Consider the following 21,033-nt stretch of genomic DNA (forward strand, 5'->3'; position numbering starts at 1 on the left):
CCACCTCTTCTTAATATCTTCTGCTCCTGTTAGGTCCATATCATTTCTGTCCTTTATTGTGCCCATATTTGCAAGAAATGTTCCCCTAGTATCTCTAAGTTTTTTAAAGAGATCTCTAGTCTTTCCCATTCTATTGTTTTCCTCTATTTCTTTGCACTGATCACTGAGGAAGGCTTTCTTATCCCTCCTTGCTATTCTTTATAACTCTGCATCCAAATGGGTATACCTTTCCTTTTCTCCTTTGCCTTTAGCTTTTCTTCTTTTCTCAGCTATTTGTAAGACCTCCTAAGATAACCATTTTTATTTTTTCATTTCTTTTTCTTGGAGATGATCTTGATCACTGCCTCCTATACAACGTCATGAATCCCGTCCCTAGTTCTTCAGGCATTCTATCAGACCTAATCCCTTGAATCTATTTGTCACTTCCACTGTATAATCATAAGGGATTTGATTTAGTTCATACCTGAATGGTCTAGTAGTTTTCCCTACTTTCTTCAATTTCAGTCCGATTTTGGCAATAAGGAGTTCATGATCTGAGCTTCAGTCAGCTCTCTCCCAATCTTGTCTTTGTTGACTGTATAGAGCAAACATCATAACTATGCAGAAAAGCATGTATAAAAATCATCTTTGTTCAAACTTTTATTTGGTCAATAAGGGAACTTGAGGAAACTGAATTCCTTGAATCTCAGTTACTTTAGAACTAGGACTAAATCTCTCATCTCCTGATGCCCCCAGTTCAGTGTTCTTTTCGATCTTTTCAAACACTCCTTGGCTTTGTTTTGTACCCAGAGCATTTCCAGAGAACAGGCACATTTTGTATACTTCTTTTTACCCCTTGAGCCTTTAGCATGGCTTTAAATGATATTCCCTGAATCACTTTAAATTTTATTATAAAGAGCATTTCAGATAACTAAAATGAACATCATTTTCTTTAAATCTTTGAGAAAGATCATCCAATTACAACTAATATTATCAATGTACAGCAAAATAAACAGCATATTAGTAGTGCTTCCCTTAATTTTACAATATCTCCAGAAACTACTAATCCAAAAATAAGGAAATAATTGAAATCAATAGGAAGGGTTATGGACATGCAAAGTTATTAGTAAAATACAAGGGTTTTAATTAAAGATGTTGGCTCTTAACAAAGGCTCGCTATTATCCTGATTGATTGAGCCTGCTGGCTCAGCGCTTCTTTTCTCTTCATTGGCTCCCACATGCTTTTCTCTGCTCTAATTGGATATTTATTTACTGCATTACACCTTCTTTTTAAACAGGGTTTGTTCCAGAAAGATTGTAAATACAATTACACTTTAGACAAACTGTATGCATGTATTTGAGTATAATTAGTACATTATTTTCATAATTTGCCATTTTGGTTTACTATCCACAGGAAAATTGGAAATTTCATGGAAAAAAATGCAATTTAGTTTTGAGTTGCTATATTTCCTTGCTTAAATTTTGAGGAAGAAACATATAATATTTTCTTAGATTTTAATATTTATTTCAAAGAAGTTCCACATATATTTTAAAAGGAATAAAAGTAAGTTTAGCTATTTTTAAATTTCACCCTAGAACTGAATAGAATCCATAAGCCAGATCAAGGTTTTCTTCCTATTATTAAACTAAAGTTTTAATATATTGCAACTACTGAAAGTAATTTTGTGTGCACAAGTATAATAATGAGAAAAATGCTAAATAATTTCTAATTTTTTCTAGCATGTTCTATAAAGTTTGTACAGAAACAATAAATAACATAAAGTGTTGGTTGGCACAATCTTTTATTTTGCCAATATCATAATACGCTCCATTCATAATTATCTACACTAGAACAAAGATACTGTTTGTATTAATTTCAATGCTATTTTATTTTAATTAAAAAAAAAAGATTTTGAGATAACCTAGCTAGTGGAAAATCCCATGGACGGAGGAGTCTGTTAGGCTGCAGTCCATGGGGTCGCTAAGAGTCGGACACGACTGAGCAACTTCACTTTCACTTTTCACTTTCATGCATTGGAGAAGAAAATGGCAACCCACTCCAGTGTTCTTGCCTGGAGAATCCCAGGGACGGGGGAGCCTGGTGGGCTGCCGTCTATGGGGTCACATAGACTTGAACACGACTGAAGTGACTTAGCATAGCATAGCTAGGATGAATACTGTAGAAGTAAAAGGGGAATTCCCCTAGAAGTTTTCCTTTGGTTAAAATAATGTTTTTCATTAATCAATTTAATGAACAAGTTGAAGCATTCATTTCCTCTTTTTTTTTTTTTTTGTAGTGACATTTTGGTTTAAGAGACAACAATGTTTTAACATATTGTCAAGTGCACTTACATTTTTCAATTAGTTTCTAAGCAAAAAGTGTCCCTTATAAAGCAACTAGAAACTGAAGAATATATTGAGTGGTAATCAGCTGAGAAAATTTGACTTATACAACCTGCAGTTAAAGACAATTATAACTGCTTTAATGCAAAATGTGTAAGGTTGGGAGAATCAAACTGTAATATTTTGATCCATGCCTGGCTCATCCTCCCAAGCACAGCTCCTAACTGAGATGACAAAAGAAATGCATAAAATGAAATAACCACCCAGGCTGATAATAGGAGGCTGGAGAAAGCCGGCCTGATACTGTGTTTAAAGATAAAAAAGGACATGCAGTATCTATTTTAAATGAGATAAGTGTGATTCATATATCTTGCAGGGACAGAGATAACTTTGTTCCTTTAATCATGATTATTTATTACTTAAAGCTTAGTCTCTTTCACACCTAAACCTTCCAGAGCAAACCTTAGGACTCAGTTCTTATGAACAGAGAGAGTTGTCATTCTTACCAGTAAGCCTACTAAATAATACTACTATAAGCTTCAGACTTCACACAGCAGATAAGTTTGTCTCCCCTGACATGAGTACATTAATCCACTGAATCAATTTACTTAAGCTGTGCTGTGGAGCAATGTGGCCCCGATTTAACTGAGCTTAAAAGCACTTTCAACTTTTGAGTCACAGCTCCACGTACAAGGCAGGCCCACAGTACCCTTCATAAGTTCTATTTTGACCTTTTACAACTATGTGAGAAATATTTCTGTTAGTCATGATACTCTAACATCAAAAAGGATCTTAAAATAATGAATTTAAGCTATTTTAGAAAATCAGACTCCTGAGTAAAATAGGATGGAACACCTGACTAGATTCTGCAGAAAAATTTACTTGCTTTAATATTTATAAAATTCTTTAGATTTTTCTAAATTTTTTAAGGAATTTGATTAGAAAATATTTTAATTTTTAAAATATTTTAGCAAAAAACAGTTTTAAAATAGCTGCTGGCTTCAGAGTTTACAGTATAAAGGTTATCAAATGTCATACAGGAAAATGGCACATTTGCATTATTCAATATGCAGTCAAAGCTAACTGTAACAACCAAAGCAGGATACAAAAGAAGTTGCAACATGTTACTAAATTTTACTCAAAATTTAAAAATTTTATAGGTACGCATGGTGAACTGTCGTCCCAAGTTCTGGGAAGAAAAATTTTCCTCTACCTGTCTAGATTCTTCTGGCTGGCTTACAAATTATGTTGACAGGAGGCAGCTTAACAGGAGAAAGTCAAATAAAAGATTAATAATATGTATGCATGGGAGAAATCCAATAAAACTGAGTCTTGTCAAAATGGCCAAAACTCCCCCTTTAAAAACAATTTTCAGCTAAAGACAAAGCAGGATGTTGGGGAAAGTGATTTGGGACTTCAGAGGGGATGAAGCCAACTGAGATGGAGATAGAAAAGCAAATGTTTGGAATACAGAGACAGTGGGATTCAGAGGAATTTTAACAGACTGCGAAGTGCCTCCTCACCAAACACACCTAGTTCATGCTATTGTCCGTGGGCACAGTACCCTTCATGGGGTAGCTTCTTTATCTGCACTTTTCTAGGAAGTTAGGGGAAAGATCAAAGTTTTCCAAGTTTTCCAAGCCTTAAAAATAACCTACATTAATCCTCATACCAAAGAGACACATTTTAGGGTGGCAAGTTTTGCTTCCCGACAATACTAAGCTGTCTGTTTATTAACACTCTCGTCCCACTTCACAAAATCTATTAAAAACAAAACCTCAAACCTCTTCCTCATTTCTTCTTTTTAAAACTTCTGAATCCTACAGACCTTCCCTCAAACTTATCATCGATGTCATCACCATTTTTGCTCTTCCATATCTCTGTTCAGAGATGTTTTCACTCAGATCACCACTCTTTGCTTCATTCATCCTAACAAGTCATTCATTATCATGAACCTGTTTACTTGGGACGTGAATTACTTGTCTTTACTGTGACTTCTTACCTTTTAGTGACACAGAGGATCATTCCTGGCATATCTGTTGTTTTAAGAGGAAACCCTGTGGGAGGATGTCAGCATTGATATAATGGGGCAAATAATATGGATTCTTGAGGTCAGTGTCCTTGGCTAAGGTGTGGCGCTTTTAAATATTTTATCTTTCTTCCCTAATATATGCAAAATCTCAAAGAGTATATTATTCATAAAAGTAAGGAAATATTCAACAAATATGAAACTGAATACCTCCAGAGAAACCCTCACTGAAGTGAATTTGTTTCAGTCATAAGGAAAGAAATCATTTGTAAATGATAAAGATGATCTCTAAAAGATCCTAAAATTCATTTTTGTATGCTCAGTCAATAAAAGCAGGATATTTTCAAAAATTTGCCCAGCCTGTTTTCTGATTTTTAAAAAGTTTAATCAGGGCTCAGAGATAAGTATATCTGAAGTAGGTGTAAGAGTAAGTAATATATTTTAACTAACAGAGGGCTATCAGCAATCTAAAGGAAGCTAGGAAAATTTTACATTTCTTTTGAAAAAAAAAGTTCATCATGGATGTTACTACTCATGAGCTCTCTAGATGTCTAATATCTCTATAGAATCTCTCATAAGGTCTATTCTCAAAATTTCTGATTGTACTTCTAAACTTCAGGTCTTATAATAAGTACAACTTTGACTTCCAAAATACATTTTGCCTCAGGATGCTAGACTCTATAAATATGGATATGTAATTTATCTTTCAAGTGACTCAAAGGAGGAAACAGAGAACAGAAGTGAGTGATAAGGGCAAGCAGCCTTCTCTTCACTCCAGTGTTTTTGCTATTTATTCCCCAGTCATCTATGTCAGTATCATTCACAAGGTGGAAGTGGTCTGCAGTTTTGCTCCGACATGCATTCACTCAGATTTAAGTTGGATTAAGTTTTCTAACAGTATCTCTTTTAGTTTATTATAATATTACCTATTATTTAGTAGGTCCTTAGTATATAGCAAAAATATTTAAACATATCAATCACATTATTATTGCATTGAATTTGATTCCAAAGAAGTAACCCTCTGAGGTAAGTTTAATATCTCCATTTTATAGATATGGTAACTGAGGTTTAGAAAAATTAAATCACTTTCTCATGCTAGAAAGTGGAAACAACTGAGATTTTTATCATCTGGCTGACTATAAATCCAGTGTCCTTGTCCCCTAAACTGCTGTGCAATATGGTATACAGGAAACAGTATTATTCTTAGGTTCAGGACATTTAGGTTGAAATCTCAGGTATTACCTGTGTAAATTTAACAACTCTCTTAAATATTTCCTCTGTTTACATTTCCCCGATTGTGGAATGAGGTTAATGATAATTGACTTCTTTAAATAATAGAAATATTATGAAAATAAATTTTAAAATGGAAATATTTTATAAACTATAAAAATCCATGCAAATGAATACTATTCTAAAATTTGAGTCTGCATGTATCAGATATAAGTAAATGTTTCTGGAATTTAAATTTGATAGTTTCTGTGGAGTAGGCACAGTGACCATTAAGCCAATTTTACATTATTATAGTGAGCTTAATTTCCACACTGGAACATTAGGTGAATTAAATAATTTGATAACATGAGCTATGGCTTGATAGCTGTCTTACTAAAGACTCCCTACCACCCCAACTTGGTGGCAAGTAACAAAACTAGTTCAAATGTATTAGAATATTGCATTTATTAAGGTCCCCAAAGAAAGAAGTACATTTGGACATCAGGAAGACCAGAGAACAAGGAAGCAAAAATGGTCAAAATCTTTCTCTCTCCAATTATCCTTTGCCTCTGCATGGCTGATTTATTTTTCGGTGTCACTGAGGACTGGTTATTTCTCCTTCTCATTAATAGACATGGCTCCAAAACAGACATCTCAACTAAGTTTAATCTCTCTTTAGGTTTCTGACATGGTGTAACCAGCACCTGTCGATCCCAAGTTCAAATTCTCTAGAAAGAGAATCTGATTGGCCCAGCCTGGATTAATTATCTATTATAGGACTTCTTAACCTTTGGTGTTATTAACATTGTCTGCTGAATAATTATTCTTTGCTTGGGACATGTAGAGTGAGGTTCTCCTGTATTTTTAGGATGCCATTAAAACATTTTGTCCACTATCACAGTGAATGCATTTCACACAGTAATCCAATATTACTTTAGAATCCTGCTTAAAATTCTTGCCAAAACATTGCTGCCATAAAACATTGCTTTTCTTAAATAACTTAAGTCTACACTTTCATCCAACAGTATTAGAAACTTCCACAATATCTAATATTTGTATGTTCAAATTTTTAAATAATATTTTCTGTGTTTTCTATGCTAAAAAAAGAAATACATTTCAAATAGCCTCCATACTCTTTTCCATTGATTATTTCAGCTGTTGTTATTACAGCAGGAAGAATAATTTTTTACCATTTATATGGAGCATTTTGTGTTTTCTTTTAAAAGAAAACATTTGTCCTTAAGATTAGCAAAAGTTCAGTGCTGATTTAAGCATCACAACTTTAAGAATGTTAAAACATTAGATATTTGTCTTTATGTTCAGTATACTTTGTTTTTAAATATCTTAAAATATTTAAGATATCATCCTCATATTTATCTTAGTAACTAATACAAAAATAGTATACACTAAGGGCAAGATACATTGTGTTTAACAGTGAATCTATATTTATAATTCACACAGTTCTTATCTCTGTGCCAAGAACAGAGTGCGTACACAGTATCCTTTTCATTTTTTCTTTCTCCAGTGAATGGATAGTCAGGTTACTATTTGGGAAAAGCACTGAAATAGTCAGTTAACCTGAAATTCAGTTAATTATCATTTTGTATACATTTGGATTTCCTACTTCCTCTGATGTACAGACTCTGAAGTCATTGTTAATATCACCACATCTGTGCTGTATCATTAATCCAGAAACCACATAGAAATATAAGAAATGATTATATGTTTCACTTGAAAACAATTAAATTAGGCAGGTTACTTACATAGAAACTAGTCTACCACACAGAAGCAAAGCTCATTTTCAGGTTTCTGATAACCAGAAGCATGAAAAGCTTCAATTATTAAAATTACTTGACCATTTCAAGCCTATGTTTTCTACACAGTGTTGAACACTTACAAGTCTGGCAATGATTCTCTGTGGGTCCCCAGCATCGGCCAGTACAGGACTTATGGCAACGTCCGCCTGTAGAATAGGAAAAAGCATGTGTGTATTATAATCTTTAATCTTTCACTCTGACTAGGAGCTAACATCTCAAAGGAAATATTCCTACTTCTTTATGAGGATTTTTATGTCATACTAGAGTTGAAACATAGCTCATAAAATGCCCACTTAAGTAGCAAAATTTGAATGTCAAATACATATGAAGCAGAGAAATACAATCTCTTGATATTCAAAATCCTCTCACCATTTTACAAGAAAAGGAAATACATGACTTTGTGAATGCTCCTGTATAGTCAGAAGTATTTACATGAAATAAGCTTTACTTCGACTACTGAATATTTTTATTCTACTGATCTATTCTACTTGATATAAATTCAAAAGTTCACAGCCCACTAATATCAACAGACATTAAGGATTAAATCAATAGTTTAAAAGAAAGTGGAGTCTATGAAAACAAAAATATATTACAAACATAAGATAAACCTTCAGAACAAAGGTTGTTTACATAATTTAGAGTATCTCTTTTTGTCAAAGGTCTTTTATATCTTTAAAAAATTATTGAAATATAGCGGATTTACAATGTTGTATTAGTTTCAGGTATACAGAAAAGAGATTCAGTTGTACAAATATGTGTGTATGTATTTTACATTCTCTTTCATCACAAGTTTTTACAAGATTTGAGTATCACTTTTACACTATACAGAAAGTTCTGGCTTGTTATATGTTTTTTATATAGTAGTGTGTTCATTTTCCCACTCCACTACTCTTGCCTGGAAAATCCCATGGACGGAAGGGCCTGGTGGGCTGCAGTCCATGGGGTCGCTAAGAGTCGGACACAACTGAGCGACTTCACTTTCACTTTTCACTTTCACGCATTGGAGAAGGAAATGGCAACCCACTCCAGTGTTCTTGCCTGGAGAATCCCAGGGACTGCAGAGCCTGGTGGGCTGCCGTCTATGGGGTCGCACAGAGTCGGACACAACTGAAGTGACTTAGCAGCAGCAGCAGCAGTGTATATTTTAATACCAAACTCCTAATTTATCCCTCCCCCTTCCCCTTTGGTTCAGGATGCACTTTGTCAGCACATCAGTTTGCACTTTGTCTTTTTAAAACTTTTTCTTGAGGTATAATTAATGTACAGTATTAATAAGTTTCAGGTGTATGTCACAATGATTCACAATTTTTAAAGGTTATTTTCTGTTTATAGTTATGAAACGATATTAGCTATATCCCTGTGGAGGAGGACATTCAGAGGTTGTGTCTGAGTTGACCTGTAAGCTGAACCTGGGTGATCAGGAGCTTCTCACCTGCTCCCCTGTCCTTGAAATGTATGTCCCTCTGACTATTCTCATGCGAGCAGCTGTTTCAAGGACATAGCCTTGAGAGAGAAAGGTGTTGTTGAGACCATCTGGACTGAGTAAGTGACCAAATTTAGTTAAGACCTTGATGCAAACTTTTAAGACTCTGACAGGCGGATGCTGAAATCTACTTATCTTGCTGCTGCCCAAGACAAGTCTCATACATAAGTCCCTTAGCTTATGAAACTTGTCACCTACAAATCTGGTGTGGGCTGCCTCTTTCTTCCATCTCTCCTTGCCCTTTATGTACCAGTGCCAATTTGCAAACCAACACCTTTATATAAATATTTCAAGCATTGAAAAGAATTAGTTTATTTTGGAAAGTTTAATTTCAATTATTTTTCTAATATCCTCTTCTAAAACTTTTATTGATACTACTTTCTTTCTCAAATATCAGCCCTTATTTCCTGTGGCCTCATTTTCCTTTTAATGATGATGCTACTATGGGTACTGGTCTCAGTGAAAAAAGCTGTCCCACAGAGAAATTCCCTACAATCACAACAAAAGAATATTAGCTAGAAGAAATCATGTATAATGATTTTCCTTGAAGTTTGCTGTTGAATTTCATAGGTTCACTCCAAACTTTTGTGAGTACAAGGATATGGAATGGGCTTATCTTTAGGGAAAAGTGGACATGAAAATTTATCAAAGATAAAAGCTTTTCTATAACACTGCTGCTGCTGCTGCTAAGTCGCTTCAGTCATGTCCGACTCTGTGCGACCCCATAGACGGCAGCCCACCAGGCTCCCCCATCCCTGGAATTCTCCAGGCAAGAACGCTGGAGTGGGTTGCCATTTCCTTCTCCAATGCATGAAAGTGAAAAGTGAAAGCGAAGTCGCTCAGTCGGGTCCGACTCTTAGCGACCCCATGGACTGCAGCCTACCAGGCTCCTTCATCCATGGGATTTTCCAGGCAAGAGTACTGGAGTGGGGTGCCATTGCCTTCTCCTTTCTATAACACACTGTCTATTAAACCTTTATTGTTAATTTTCTAATATAAATTGTGAATGGCTATATGCCTATTCAAGCTGTTCATTTTAACATAGCTAACTACATTGTAAAAATTATGGAATAAGGTTATATCAAAGGTTTCCATCTTTCCTTGACCCACAGTTTTTTTTTGTTTTTGTTTTTTTTTTTTTGAAATCTTTTACTAGTTTTATTTTTTTTTTCTGAACTTTAAGAACTTTTTTTTTTTTTAATTTTATTTTATTTTTAAACACAGATTTTAACACTTCCTTTAATTTTTATTTCTTTTTGGATGTGGAAGTTCTTACAACTGGGGCATTTTTGTTTGTTTGTTTGTTCTTGTGTCTCTTTGTGAGACTGTATGGACCTAGCATGTTAAAGGCTTCCGCAGGTAAGGGACAGATTCAGCAGATACCTTTCAAAGGCTGAACCTCAGACCTACTGGTCTACTCTTCCACAGGTGAATAGCACTATTTTCAAATTAATATAACACTTAAGCTCAATCCCAGCCACACTCTTAACAGTATCAAGATCCTGGCCCCAATGGAGTTTATTTAAAGCAATTCTGCTTGTGAAGCGCTGCTACTGACATCACCAGCATATAATATCCCGTCACTCTGCCATCTGTTTATTTAAATCCAAACACATTATAACTACATAATGCAAGCTCATTCTAGCTGACAGGAAAAGAACTCCATCTGGCCTGAACAATATAACTTTAATCAGTGATAATGATAATTATTATTAAAAACTGACTGGAGTTCTTTTGTATAAAGCTAATAAATCTAAATTGATTTATACCAGCAGAAATTAGAAAGGACTGTGAGACAAAATGGAAAGCATTGTAAACTTTTTCTGAGTACAAACTTTTTTGAGAAAGTGGTTTAAAATGTTAATGTCTTTCTTTAGATATGTTAAAATCCTTTAAATTGACCCATTAAGTAGTCTGTTAATTGTCTGAAGCAGAGGATGATCTATCCTTTAATCTATGACTTCTCTAATAGTGTTTGGTTCTAATAAAATATTTAGCTTTATTTATTGTGAATGAACAACTATCTGTAGCTGTTAAAATATGCTGAGTAACATTAGGCATGTTAAAATATTCAATGGATCCCCTTTAACTGGATTACATGTTTTTTATTCTTATTCTTTTAACTTATTCTTGCAGTTTCAATTTACCATTTCAAGGCCTACTCTCATATTTAATATAAAAGAAGTATTACTAGAAATTTTGTTTATGATTCTTATCAAAATGTGATGGCAAGACCCATTTAGTTGGGCATAAGTGATATAGTGCCTGACACACACAGAAGTTTTAAATATTAATAATTTATCTATGATGTCTATGCGCTGTTAAGACATTTTATTTGGTAGTTTCCATTTTTCACTCATATTAAAACAAAAATATTAATCACTCCTAAAAGAGGAACCTAACAATGCTTCTTTTCCAAGGTTTTACTCAGACTTAGATTCCCTCCATCCCTTTTGGAAACCAAATGTAGGTGATCACTTTGCCCACACATTTCAAGTTCTATAATGATAAGTGTGCTGGAGACCGTGAATTGACTCTGCTGCTCCTGAATCAATGGCTGCTCCTTCTGCCCTGTCCTTATTTCACTGTTTCTAGATCTCTGAGCCTTTTGGTATCCATTCAGGCACTCAGCAGTTCAGCTTTTGGTTTTCAAAACTGTGTGATATTCAGCACTTGGGCTAACTTGGTTTGATTCTTGCAGGCAACTGAGTAATGTAGTTTTAGGGAGCATCCCAGGTGGCTCAGCGGTAAACAATCCTCCTGCCAAGGCAGGAGATGCAGGTTTGAGCTCTGGGTCAGGAAGATCTCCTGGAAAAGGAAATGGCAACCCACTTCAATATGCTTCCCTGGAGAATCCCATGGACAGAGAGGCCTGGTAGGGTACAGTCCATGGTGTCGCAAAGAGTCAGACACAAATTCGCAACATGATGCAGGTAGTTTTAGGGACTATTATGTCTAATATTTTTTAAAAATCTGTTTTTAGCTTTTTTCCCCCAACGTTTTTTCTGCCCAGAAATGTCTCCTTAGTAATTATTCATCCAGAACTGGGGGAAAAATTTCTGCTAACTTTTTTTTCCTATTTTCCTCTCATCCATCTATTCGTTAAGTATTTCTTGAATACCTTCTGTATCTGTGTATCAGGAGCTATGAGAAATATTGGAATTAAGCTGAAACAGACATGGTTACTATTCTAAGAAAATTCAGGCTTAATTCAGCATTATTATGAAGGGAGAAGGTTTTGGTTATGTTATATCTGATGTTCAGCCTCTATGTGTTTAAAAAAAGAAGTCAATATATCTGATTTTTTCAGTAGTCACTCCCCACCCCCGAGTTAGACAAAGCCAGGTTGTGGTGGATCATTCCCAGTGTAAAGCCTGGTAGCTCTGAAGTCCACTACATTCCTCATATATGATTTATCTACGTAACACCTAAAATGAGATCTGCCCAGAGCATTCCAGTAGAGAGAATAAACTTGGCCTCTTATTGTTTGTGTCCCAACAGAAATGCTAATACTTTAACTATGGCTTATTGTCTTACTCCAAACCTTCTTTCTGTCATCTATTCTCAGATGAGCAGTACCACAGGATGCCTGATTCCATGGGGAAAAGAAACTGAATATGTCAATAACATTTTAGTCTCACGTCATTTTATAAACTACTTCTCCAGTAGTTTGTTTTTAAAAGGACAGGAAAAAAGAGAAACTAGACACTAGCTTATGTAAATGGGTGAAACATTTAGGAGCACTGAGCCTTTGCCAATGTTATCAAAATCTGCCTATCTCCATGTTTCAATTAACTACATCATTTTTTTTCACTATTTATTGTAATAATTCTTTTAAAACTATTTGGAAAAATCCACTACTTAAAAATAAGAACCTGATGTTTCTATTCACTTTAGTGATAGCATAGTTATTTAAATTAATATTTCTATTTCCTGTCATTCTGACTATAAAACAAAATTTTTAAAAACATTTCTGTCACTTTAAGAAATAATTAAAAATAAGTGCTGATTATTGCATATAAGTGTGATTCCAATTCACAGGCAATCACCTCTGTTTGTCAGTCCATTATTCGTCATGCTCATGCTCACACCCTGGAGGAGGAAATGGCAGCCCACTCCAGTATTCTTGCCTGGGAAATCTTATGGACAGATGAGCCTAGTGGGCTACAGTCCATGGGGTCGCAGAGTCAGACACGACTGAAGTCACTGAGAAGTTAACAAATAGGACTAAATTTAATCTTTTATGCTTGTCCAGCAGATGGTACTAAAAATGTAGCTTTTGGATTCTTTTTTAGCAGCTAGAGTTCCTGAGCCACTTTGATAATTTTCAGTTCAGTTCGTTTAGTCACTCAGTTAGGTCCGACTCTTTGTGACCCCATGGACTGCAGTACTCCAGGCCTCCCTCTCCATCACCAACTCCTGGTGTTTACACAAATGCACGCCCATTGATAATTTTAAGAGTCATAAATTAATGTTGGAAGTTTTGCTTGTTTGTGAAACTGCCTGACAGCAGGGACAGGATTTAATATGCACCTTTGTACTGCCTTATGCAAGTAATATGCTGGAACAGTTGAAGAGTTACCAAATATAAAGCCAATGGCAACCATAAAAGATTATATCCCCAAACTGCCCCTAGCTAAAAGATGATGCCGTTACATCCCTGGATTCTTCTTTCATTTCTTTTAAAAACTGCCATTCTTGACCTCTTAACACTACATTTACTGGAGAAAGAGTGAGAGAACAGTATCTTTTTTATGACCATATATTTCAAAAAAGGAAAGTGAAACATTTTTGAAAGTCTATGCTAAACCAGTTTCTTTTCTTGACCAGACCATAAAAAGGCGAATGAGTCAGTGCTCTGCCCTCAAGGAGCTTTCAAGGACCAGGAAATAGGCAGGAATATAGGCAAATAAATAGGATAATCAAAAACATGGGTATGCATAATGTAGAGAAAAAAAGATTTTAAAAAAGTATCTCCATAGCGGGTGGGCATTTCAGTTGGGCTTGGCTGTCTTGTTTGTCCAGCAGAAAAGGAGGAGGAGGGAGAGGAACTCCAGGCTGAATGGTTAACCTAAACAACGACACAGAGACATGGATGTGCACAACTCTTTGGGGCCATAATGAATACTTTATGGTCCCTTGAGCAATTTGCATAGAAATAGTTGTTGAAGTATAAGCTTATAAAGCATCTTAAAAGTCTTGGTTGATGTTTATTCTGCACAGGTGTTATGGTGTTGGTCAAGGTTTTTGAACTTTGAAAAGATGTGATTTGACTTGCAGGGTAGAAGAAGGTGTCAGGGTATGATTCCTAAAAGTTAGTGCTGACATGTGAGTAGCTTGTGCAAAATGCTGATTTTATAGTCTGCGATGAGGTATAGAAAGCCATTTTTAAAAAGCGATTCCAAGGATTCCAAGGATAATGTATCCACGACAACAAAGCATATAGATAAAAGTATAATACTTTGGCATATAATTCCAAACTCTACTAACATCATGGCCATATTTTGTGACAATTAGATCTGATCAGCTGCTTGGTAACTAAACGTACAGAATTAAACAATGTGAAAATCTAGCAATCTCTCATTTTCAGTGTTTACTCTGATTTGTGAATATATTTCCATTAATTTGCATTTTTGTTTCCCCCCGGAGTTCTAGAAAATACATAGCCTTTATTTTCAAATTTAAATAATTATAAATCACACTTATGATAGTAAAGTCACAAGATGATTCCAACAAATGATGTATAAGTAGGTTTTAATGATATTAATGTAATGTGAAATTGCTCTTTTTATCAGATGTTAATATTTCCCTTATTCTTATCTGACAGTTTTCACTGTCATGTGTTTATTTATCCTAACAATTTGCTCTATACTTTACATTTCCATATAGTTTTTTTTTTAAATTTTATTTTATTTTTAAACTTTACATAATTGTATTAGTTTTAATTCAATCTTCCTATCTTTATGATTTGAAAGCTAATTATTGAATGGAAACTTAATTATTATAGATTTTGCTCTTCAGAAAAAAATTGAACAGGTATATTCACTGACTAGAAAGACAAAGTTAAAAATTAAATATATATATGGAATTCTTCACCTTCCCTGGTGGCTCAGACAGTAAAGAATCTTCCTGTAATGCAGGAGACCTGGGTTCAATCCCTGGGTTGAGAAGATTCCTTGAAGAAGGGAATGGCAACCCATTCCAGCATTCTTGCCTGGAAAATCCCATGGACAGAGGAGCCTGGTGGGGTACAGTCCATGAGGTCACAAAGAATGGGACACAACTGAGTGACTAACACTTCACTTCACTTCACCTAGCAGCAAATTAAATCAAGACTTGATGTTTAATTGTTTTACTAATTACTGTATTGAAAAAGAAGTAAGTCGTGTCAACCTCATTAACATTTTTATAAGTAGCATCATGTTATTCATTTCAAGCAACCTAAGTCAAAGGATTGAGAGTAACATACCTATTATATGATCAAGAGTAATTTTTGACAAAAGGGTTGAAATATATCAAGTTCATTCTTCAACACTTCTATCCACCCTTTCTCCGTAAGTTCAACAACCTTGGACAAATCTATGACCACTAAAGCACACAGTTATCTCCAAGTCCATTACCATCTCAGAGGGGATTACAGAGGAATAGCTGATAGACTGACCAGTTAGTGTGGCACACAGAATTGCAAAGGTTTCATAATACTGAGCCTACTTAGCAAATTTTTGTTTCTTCTGAGGTCTTCTGTAAACACAGTCTAGCATAGGTATTATAATAGCAGAAACCCCAGGTACAAATCGGAGAAGGCAATGGCACCCCACTCCAGTACTCTTGCCTGGAAAATCCCATGGATGGAGGAGCCTGGTGGGGGTCGCTAAGAGTCAGACACGACTGAGCGACCTCACTTTCACTTTTCACTTTCATGCATTGGAGAAGGAAATGGCAACCCACTCCAGTGTTCTTGCCTGGGACTGCAGAGCCTGGTGGGCTGCAGTCTATGGGGTCGCACAGAGTCGGACATGACTGAAGTGACTTAGCGGCGGCAGCAGCAGCAGGTACAAATAGAAGCCTGGGGAAAGTGAGGTGGGAAAACTGATAAGAGTATCATTTTTCAAAACCACTTTAAATCATACATGTTGAGTTCAGATGTTTCTATCTACAGAATCTAAGAGAATGGACTGATCTACACAAATTTCAGTGTCAAAGAGAAATTTGATGATAACTTATTTAGAACATAAGATTGTTACTTTTTTACATCCATAGCCTCATGTGATCTTAAGAGTGACTGACAGAAGTAATCTAATACATAATATGTCAAATGAATAGACTAAAGGAATTCTTCCTAAAGGAATTTAATTTCTCATTGAATGGAAAGGTCTGATACAATGCTATCTATGATACTACTATTCTGTATATTTTATATTTTCCCAGCATACCTTTAAACTTCTGTAGACTACTATAACCAACAGAGACAAACTTTAAAGAAAACCATAGTAAAGAAGTCAACATGTTCCCTTGATTTTTTATTTTTCTATGATTTTTGGAAAAGTCATATTATCAATAACAATGATGATTCACATTATAATACTTTTTTTAATTTCCTGAAAAACTGGAAGCTTTCATATTTGATAATGGCAAAGATTTCTATCAAATTAAGCAATTACAAAGCATCACTTATCCCTGTTCATAGCTGTGAATATAGAATAGAATTCCCCCTACTGAGGAACAGAATTAGTTCCAATCAATGTCAAATGTCATACTAAACATATAATAAGATGGAGTCTGAACTAAGGACATTACTAGCAGACTTAAAAGAATATATTTAGATATGTCTGCTATTTGCAATCAATAATAGTGATAATCAGTAGATTTATGAGCACTTATAATGAACCAGCCAGGGCAACCAAGAACATCCCAGAGCATCCTTCATCCTAGATAGAGTGTAGTCTATTTAGATATTCCCTTGGAGGTCTGCAGTGTCCAGCTTGATCAGCCTTATGTGGTTGAAATTTTTAGGAATGCTCTAAAAATTTTATGTATATTAACACAGTCAATCCTCATATAATTCTAATAGGTTAAATTCTCTAAAATTTACATATCCAGACCATGTGGAACCAGTTTTATGCTTGTAACTCTTTGTAAAATGTCTATATCTGTATGATTAGTAAAAGTTTGAATATTTACATGTCCAAAATTTAATCCCTGATCTTCCCACCCCCACCAAAAATGTATCCCTGTAAAACCTTCTCCATCTCAGACAATAGCAGCACAACCTTTTCAGAAATTCGTTAGATTTTGACATCATTTTCAGAAACTCTTTTTCTGTCACATCCAGATCCAAATTCACTAGCATATCCAGTTGATTCTAACTTTAAAGTACATCTAAGTGTCCAATCATTTTCTACCACACATCACTAAACCACTATTATTTCTTGCTTGGATTAATGCAATAGCCTCCAAACTGGTGTCCTAGTTTCTGCTCTGGCTTCTTTACCATCTCTTCTCAATATATTAGCTTGTGTGGTGCTGTTTATTCACTAAATTGTGTCCAACCCTTTTGTGACCCCATGGACTGTAGCCTGCCAAACTCCTCTGTCTATAGGATTTCCCAGGCAAGAATACTGGAGTGGGTTGCCATTTCCTTCTCCAGGGGAGCTTCCTGACCCAGGATTCAAACCTGCATATCCTGCATTGCAGGTGGATTCTTGTCACTGAGTCACATGATGGTCTTAGACCAGGTCAAATTCCAATAACTTCCCATTTTTCTCAAAGTAAAAGCCCAAGTTCCTTTTAATGGTCATTGAGATCTGAGAATATTTGGTCCTCTCTTCCAGGCCTCCATAACCTTACCTCCTGCTATTCCCTTCCTGGTTCACTCCTCTCACTCTCACTCCTGCTGTTTCTAGAAGATAAACAAAGTGCATGACTCACTTAGAATTTTTATGCTTTTCTTCCCTGGACTTCTCTTTCTATGACAGCTTGTAGTCAAATGGTTCACCTGCTCTCTTGTTTTTCCTAGATGCCACCTCTCAATGAGGTCTTCTCTTACCTACATCATTTATATTAAATATTTCAGATGGATTTTCTAGATTTTATTTCTAACACATGTTCAAATTCAAACTATTTAAAATTCAGAAAATATAAAATAAGAAGATAAATATCATCCATAAACTTTGCATTTGATGTTTTTCATTTTTTGCATTATATATATACTTATATAGTTTATAAATTAATAAAATACTCTACATAGTTTTGTAATCTGCTATTTTCATAGCAGATATATTTCATATTTTATACTGTATATTTTGAAGTGACATTAAACAAATGTGATTTTTTTTTTTTTTGGCTGTATTTATCTCCCATCATATGGACATACTATAATTCAATTAACCTTTTAGCTTTATGGAACACTTAGGGTATGCAGGCGGAGAAGGCAATGGCATCCCACTCCAGTACTCTTGCCTGGAAAATACCATGGATGGAGGAGCCTAGTAGGCTGCAGTCCATGGGGTCGCTAAGAGTCGGACACAACTGAGCGACTTCACTTTGACTTTTTACTTTCATGCATTGGAGAAGGAAATGGCAACCCACTCCAGTGTTCTTGCCTGGAAACTCCCAGGGACGGGGGAGCCTGGTGGGCTGCCGTCTATGGGGTCGCACAGAGTAGGACACGACTGAAGCGACTTAGCAGCAGCAGCAGCAGCAGCAGCAGGGTATGTAGGAGATCAGTACATATATTTAAAAAAATACACATTAAAAGGATATCACTAATTTCCTGCCTTATTTTAAAGAAGATTTATAGAGGATGGAGGGATTTATGGAGGGATGATCTGGATATCAGAAAGAACTTACCTATGTCATTTTTTATATGCTTCTGGAAAACACTGATGGAATCTGACACTGATGTGTGGATCTGTAGATGCCTGGTGTATGTATCAGAAGACTTGATAAAACGATTGATGTCCTGGCGGGCCTAGATTTATGTGCTGGTTCTAGCAGTGTGTCAAAGGCCTCTGTACATACCTATCATATTTGACCTTTTCATCACTGAGTTGGATAAAACAATGGAATATGCTTGCTGTTTTTGAAAATGACACAACTCTGGACAAAGCGGTGGTTGTTCACACACAGGATAAAAGTTAAGATTTTAAAAGCACTTGGAAGATAAAATGAGCCAAAAGTAACAATAAGAGATTTAATAGGATCAATGTAAATTCCTGCCATGTGCAGTTCTAAATCAGTATTTCATGTGAATATCAATAGATACACACATACACAGAGTCTATCTGGCATGGGACAGGGAAGAATTTCAATTCTCTCTCTGTTACTAGTGTGTCATTTCTTAGTTCCTTAGTTAGGTTAGTTAACTTCTCTATGTGTTCTTTTTTTTTTTGCTTTTTGTACTTAACTGTTTATTTTACACATTAAAGCTTACGCTGTGTTGTATAATTCAATCTAGATATCATCATCAACATCATCAACCTCACCACATCATTTACAATTTATTAAGCACTTTCTACATTCTAAATAGTAGATGGAGTGTCTTACACGTAGTATTTCATTTAATTTATACAATAGCATCATAAGTACTACTATTTGTTACATTTTATCCATAAGAAAACAGAAAGCACCCTTTATTATTTTTTTTCTTTTTATTTATTTATTTATTTATTTTTTATTTTTAAACCTGAAACACTGTATTAGTTTTGCCAAACATCAAAATGAATCCGCCACAGGTATACATGTGCTCCCCATCCTGAACCCTCCTCCCTCCTCCCTCCCCACACCATCCCTCTGGGTCGTTCCAGTGCACCAGCCCCAAGCATCCAGTATCATGCATTGAACCTGGACTGGCAACTCGTTTCATACATGATATTACACATGTTTCAATGCCATTCTCCCAAATCTTCCCACCCTCTCCCTCTCCCACAGAGTCCATAAGACTGTTCTATACATCAGTGTCTCTTTTGCTGTCTCGTACACAGGGTTATTGTTACCATCTTTCTAAATGCCATATATATGCGTTAGTATACTGTATTAGTGTTTTTCTTTCTGGCTTACTTCACTCTGTATAATAGGCTCCAGTTTCATCCACCTCATTAGAACTGATTCAAATGTGTTCATTTTAATGGCTGAGTAGTACTCCATTGTGTATATGTACCACCACTTTCTTATCCATTCATCTGCTGATGGACATCTAGGTTGCTTCCATGTCCTGGCTATTATAAACAGTGCTGCGATGAACATTGGGGTACATGTGTCTCTTTCCCTTCTGGTTTCCTCAGTGTGTATGCCCAGCAGTGGGATTGCTGGATCATAAGGCAGTTCTATTTTCAGTTTATTAAGGAATCTCCACACTGTTCTCCATAGTGGCTGTACTAGTTTGCATTCCCACCAACAGTGGAAGAGGGTTCCTTTTTCTCCACACCCTCTCCAGCATTTATTACTTGTAGACTTTTGGATCGGAGCCATTCTGACTGGTGTGAAATGGTATCTCATAGTGGTTTTGATTTGCATTTCTCTGATAATGAGTGATGTTGAGCATCTTTTCATGTGTTTGTTAGCCATCTGTATGTCTTCTTTGGAGAAATGTCTATTTAGTTCTTTGGCCCATTTTTTGATTGGGTCATTTATTTTTCTGGAGTTGAGCTGCAGGAGTTGCTTGTATAGTTTTGAGATTAGTTGTTTGTCAGTTGCTTCATTTGCTATTATTTTCTCCCATTCTGAAGGCTGTCTTTTCACCTTGCTAATAGTTTCCTTTGATGTGCAGAAGCTTTTAAGGTTAATTAGGTCCCATTTGTTTATTTTTGCTTTTATTTCCAATATTCTGGGAGGTGGGTCATAGAGGATCCTGCTGTGATGTATGTCAGAGAGTGTTTTGCCTATGTTCTCCTCTAGGAGTTTTATAGTTTCTGGTCTTACGTTTAGATCTTTAATCCATTTCGAGTTTATTTTTGTGCATGGTGTTAGAAAGTGTTATAGTTTCATTCTTTTACAAGTGGTCGACCAGATTTCCCAGCACCACTTGTTAAAGAGATTGTCTTTAATCCATTGTATATTCTTGCCTCCTTTGTCAAATTTAAGGTGTCCATATGTGCGTGGATTTATCTCTGGTCTTTCTATTTTGTTCCATTGATCTATATTTCTGTCTTTGTGCCAGTACCATACTGTCTTGA

The 21,033-nt window shown here is 35.5% G+C and overlaps 1 protein-coding gene across 6 annotated transcripts in view; it reads right to left on the minus strand.

Annotated features, from left to right (window-relative positions):
• The window catches only part of ERBB4 (erb-b2 receptor tyrosine kinase 4), a 1,279,207-nt gene that overhangs the window by 361,801 nt on the left and 896,373 nt on the right, over positions 1–21,033 (minus strand). For all 6 annotated transcript variants that reach the window (XM_045164586.1, XM_045164583.1, XM_045164587.1 and 3 more), the window contains exon 5: positions 7,458–7,523. In XM_045164586.1, the coding sequence (XP_045020521.1) occupies positions 7,458–7,523 (66 nt within the window). The remainder of the gene's footprint in view (positions 1–7,457; positions 7,524–21,033) is intronic.

Source organism: Bubalus bubalis, chromosome 2 (genome assembly GCF_019923935.1).
Source record: "Bubalus bubalis isolate 160015118507 breed Murrah chromosome 2, NDDB_SH_1, whole genome shotgun sequence".
Taxonomy (NCBI): domain Eukaryota; kingdom Metazoa; phylum Chordata; class Mammalia; order Artiodactyla; family Bovidae; genus Bubalus; species Bubalus bubalis.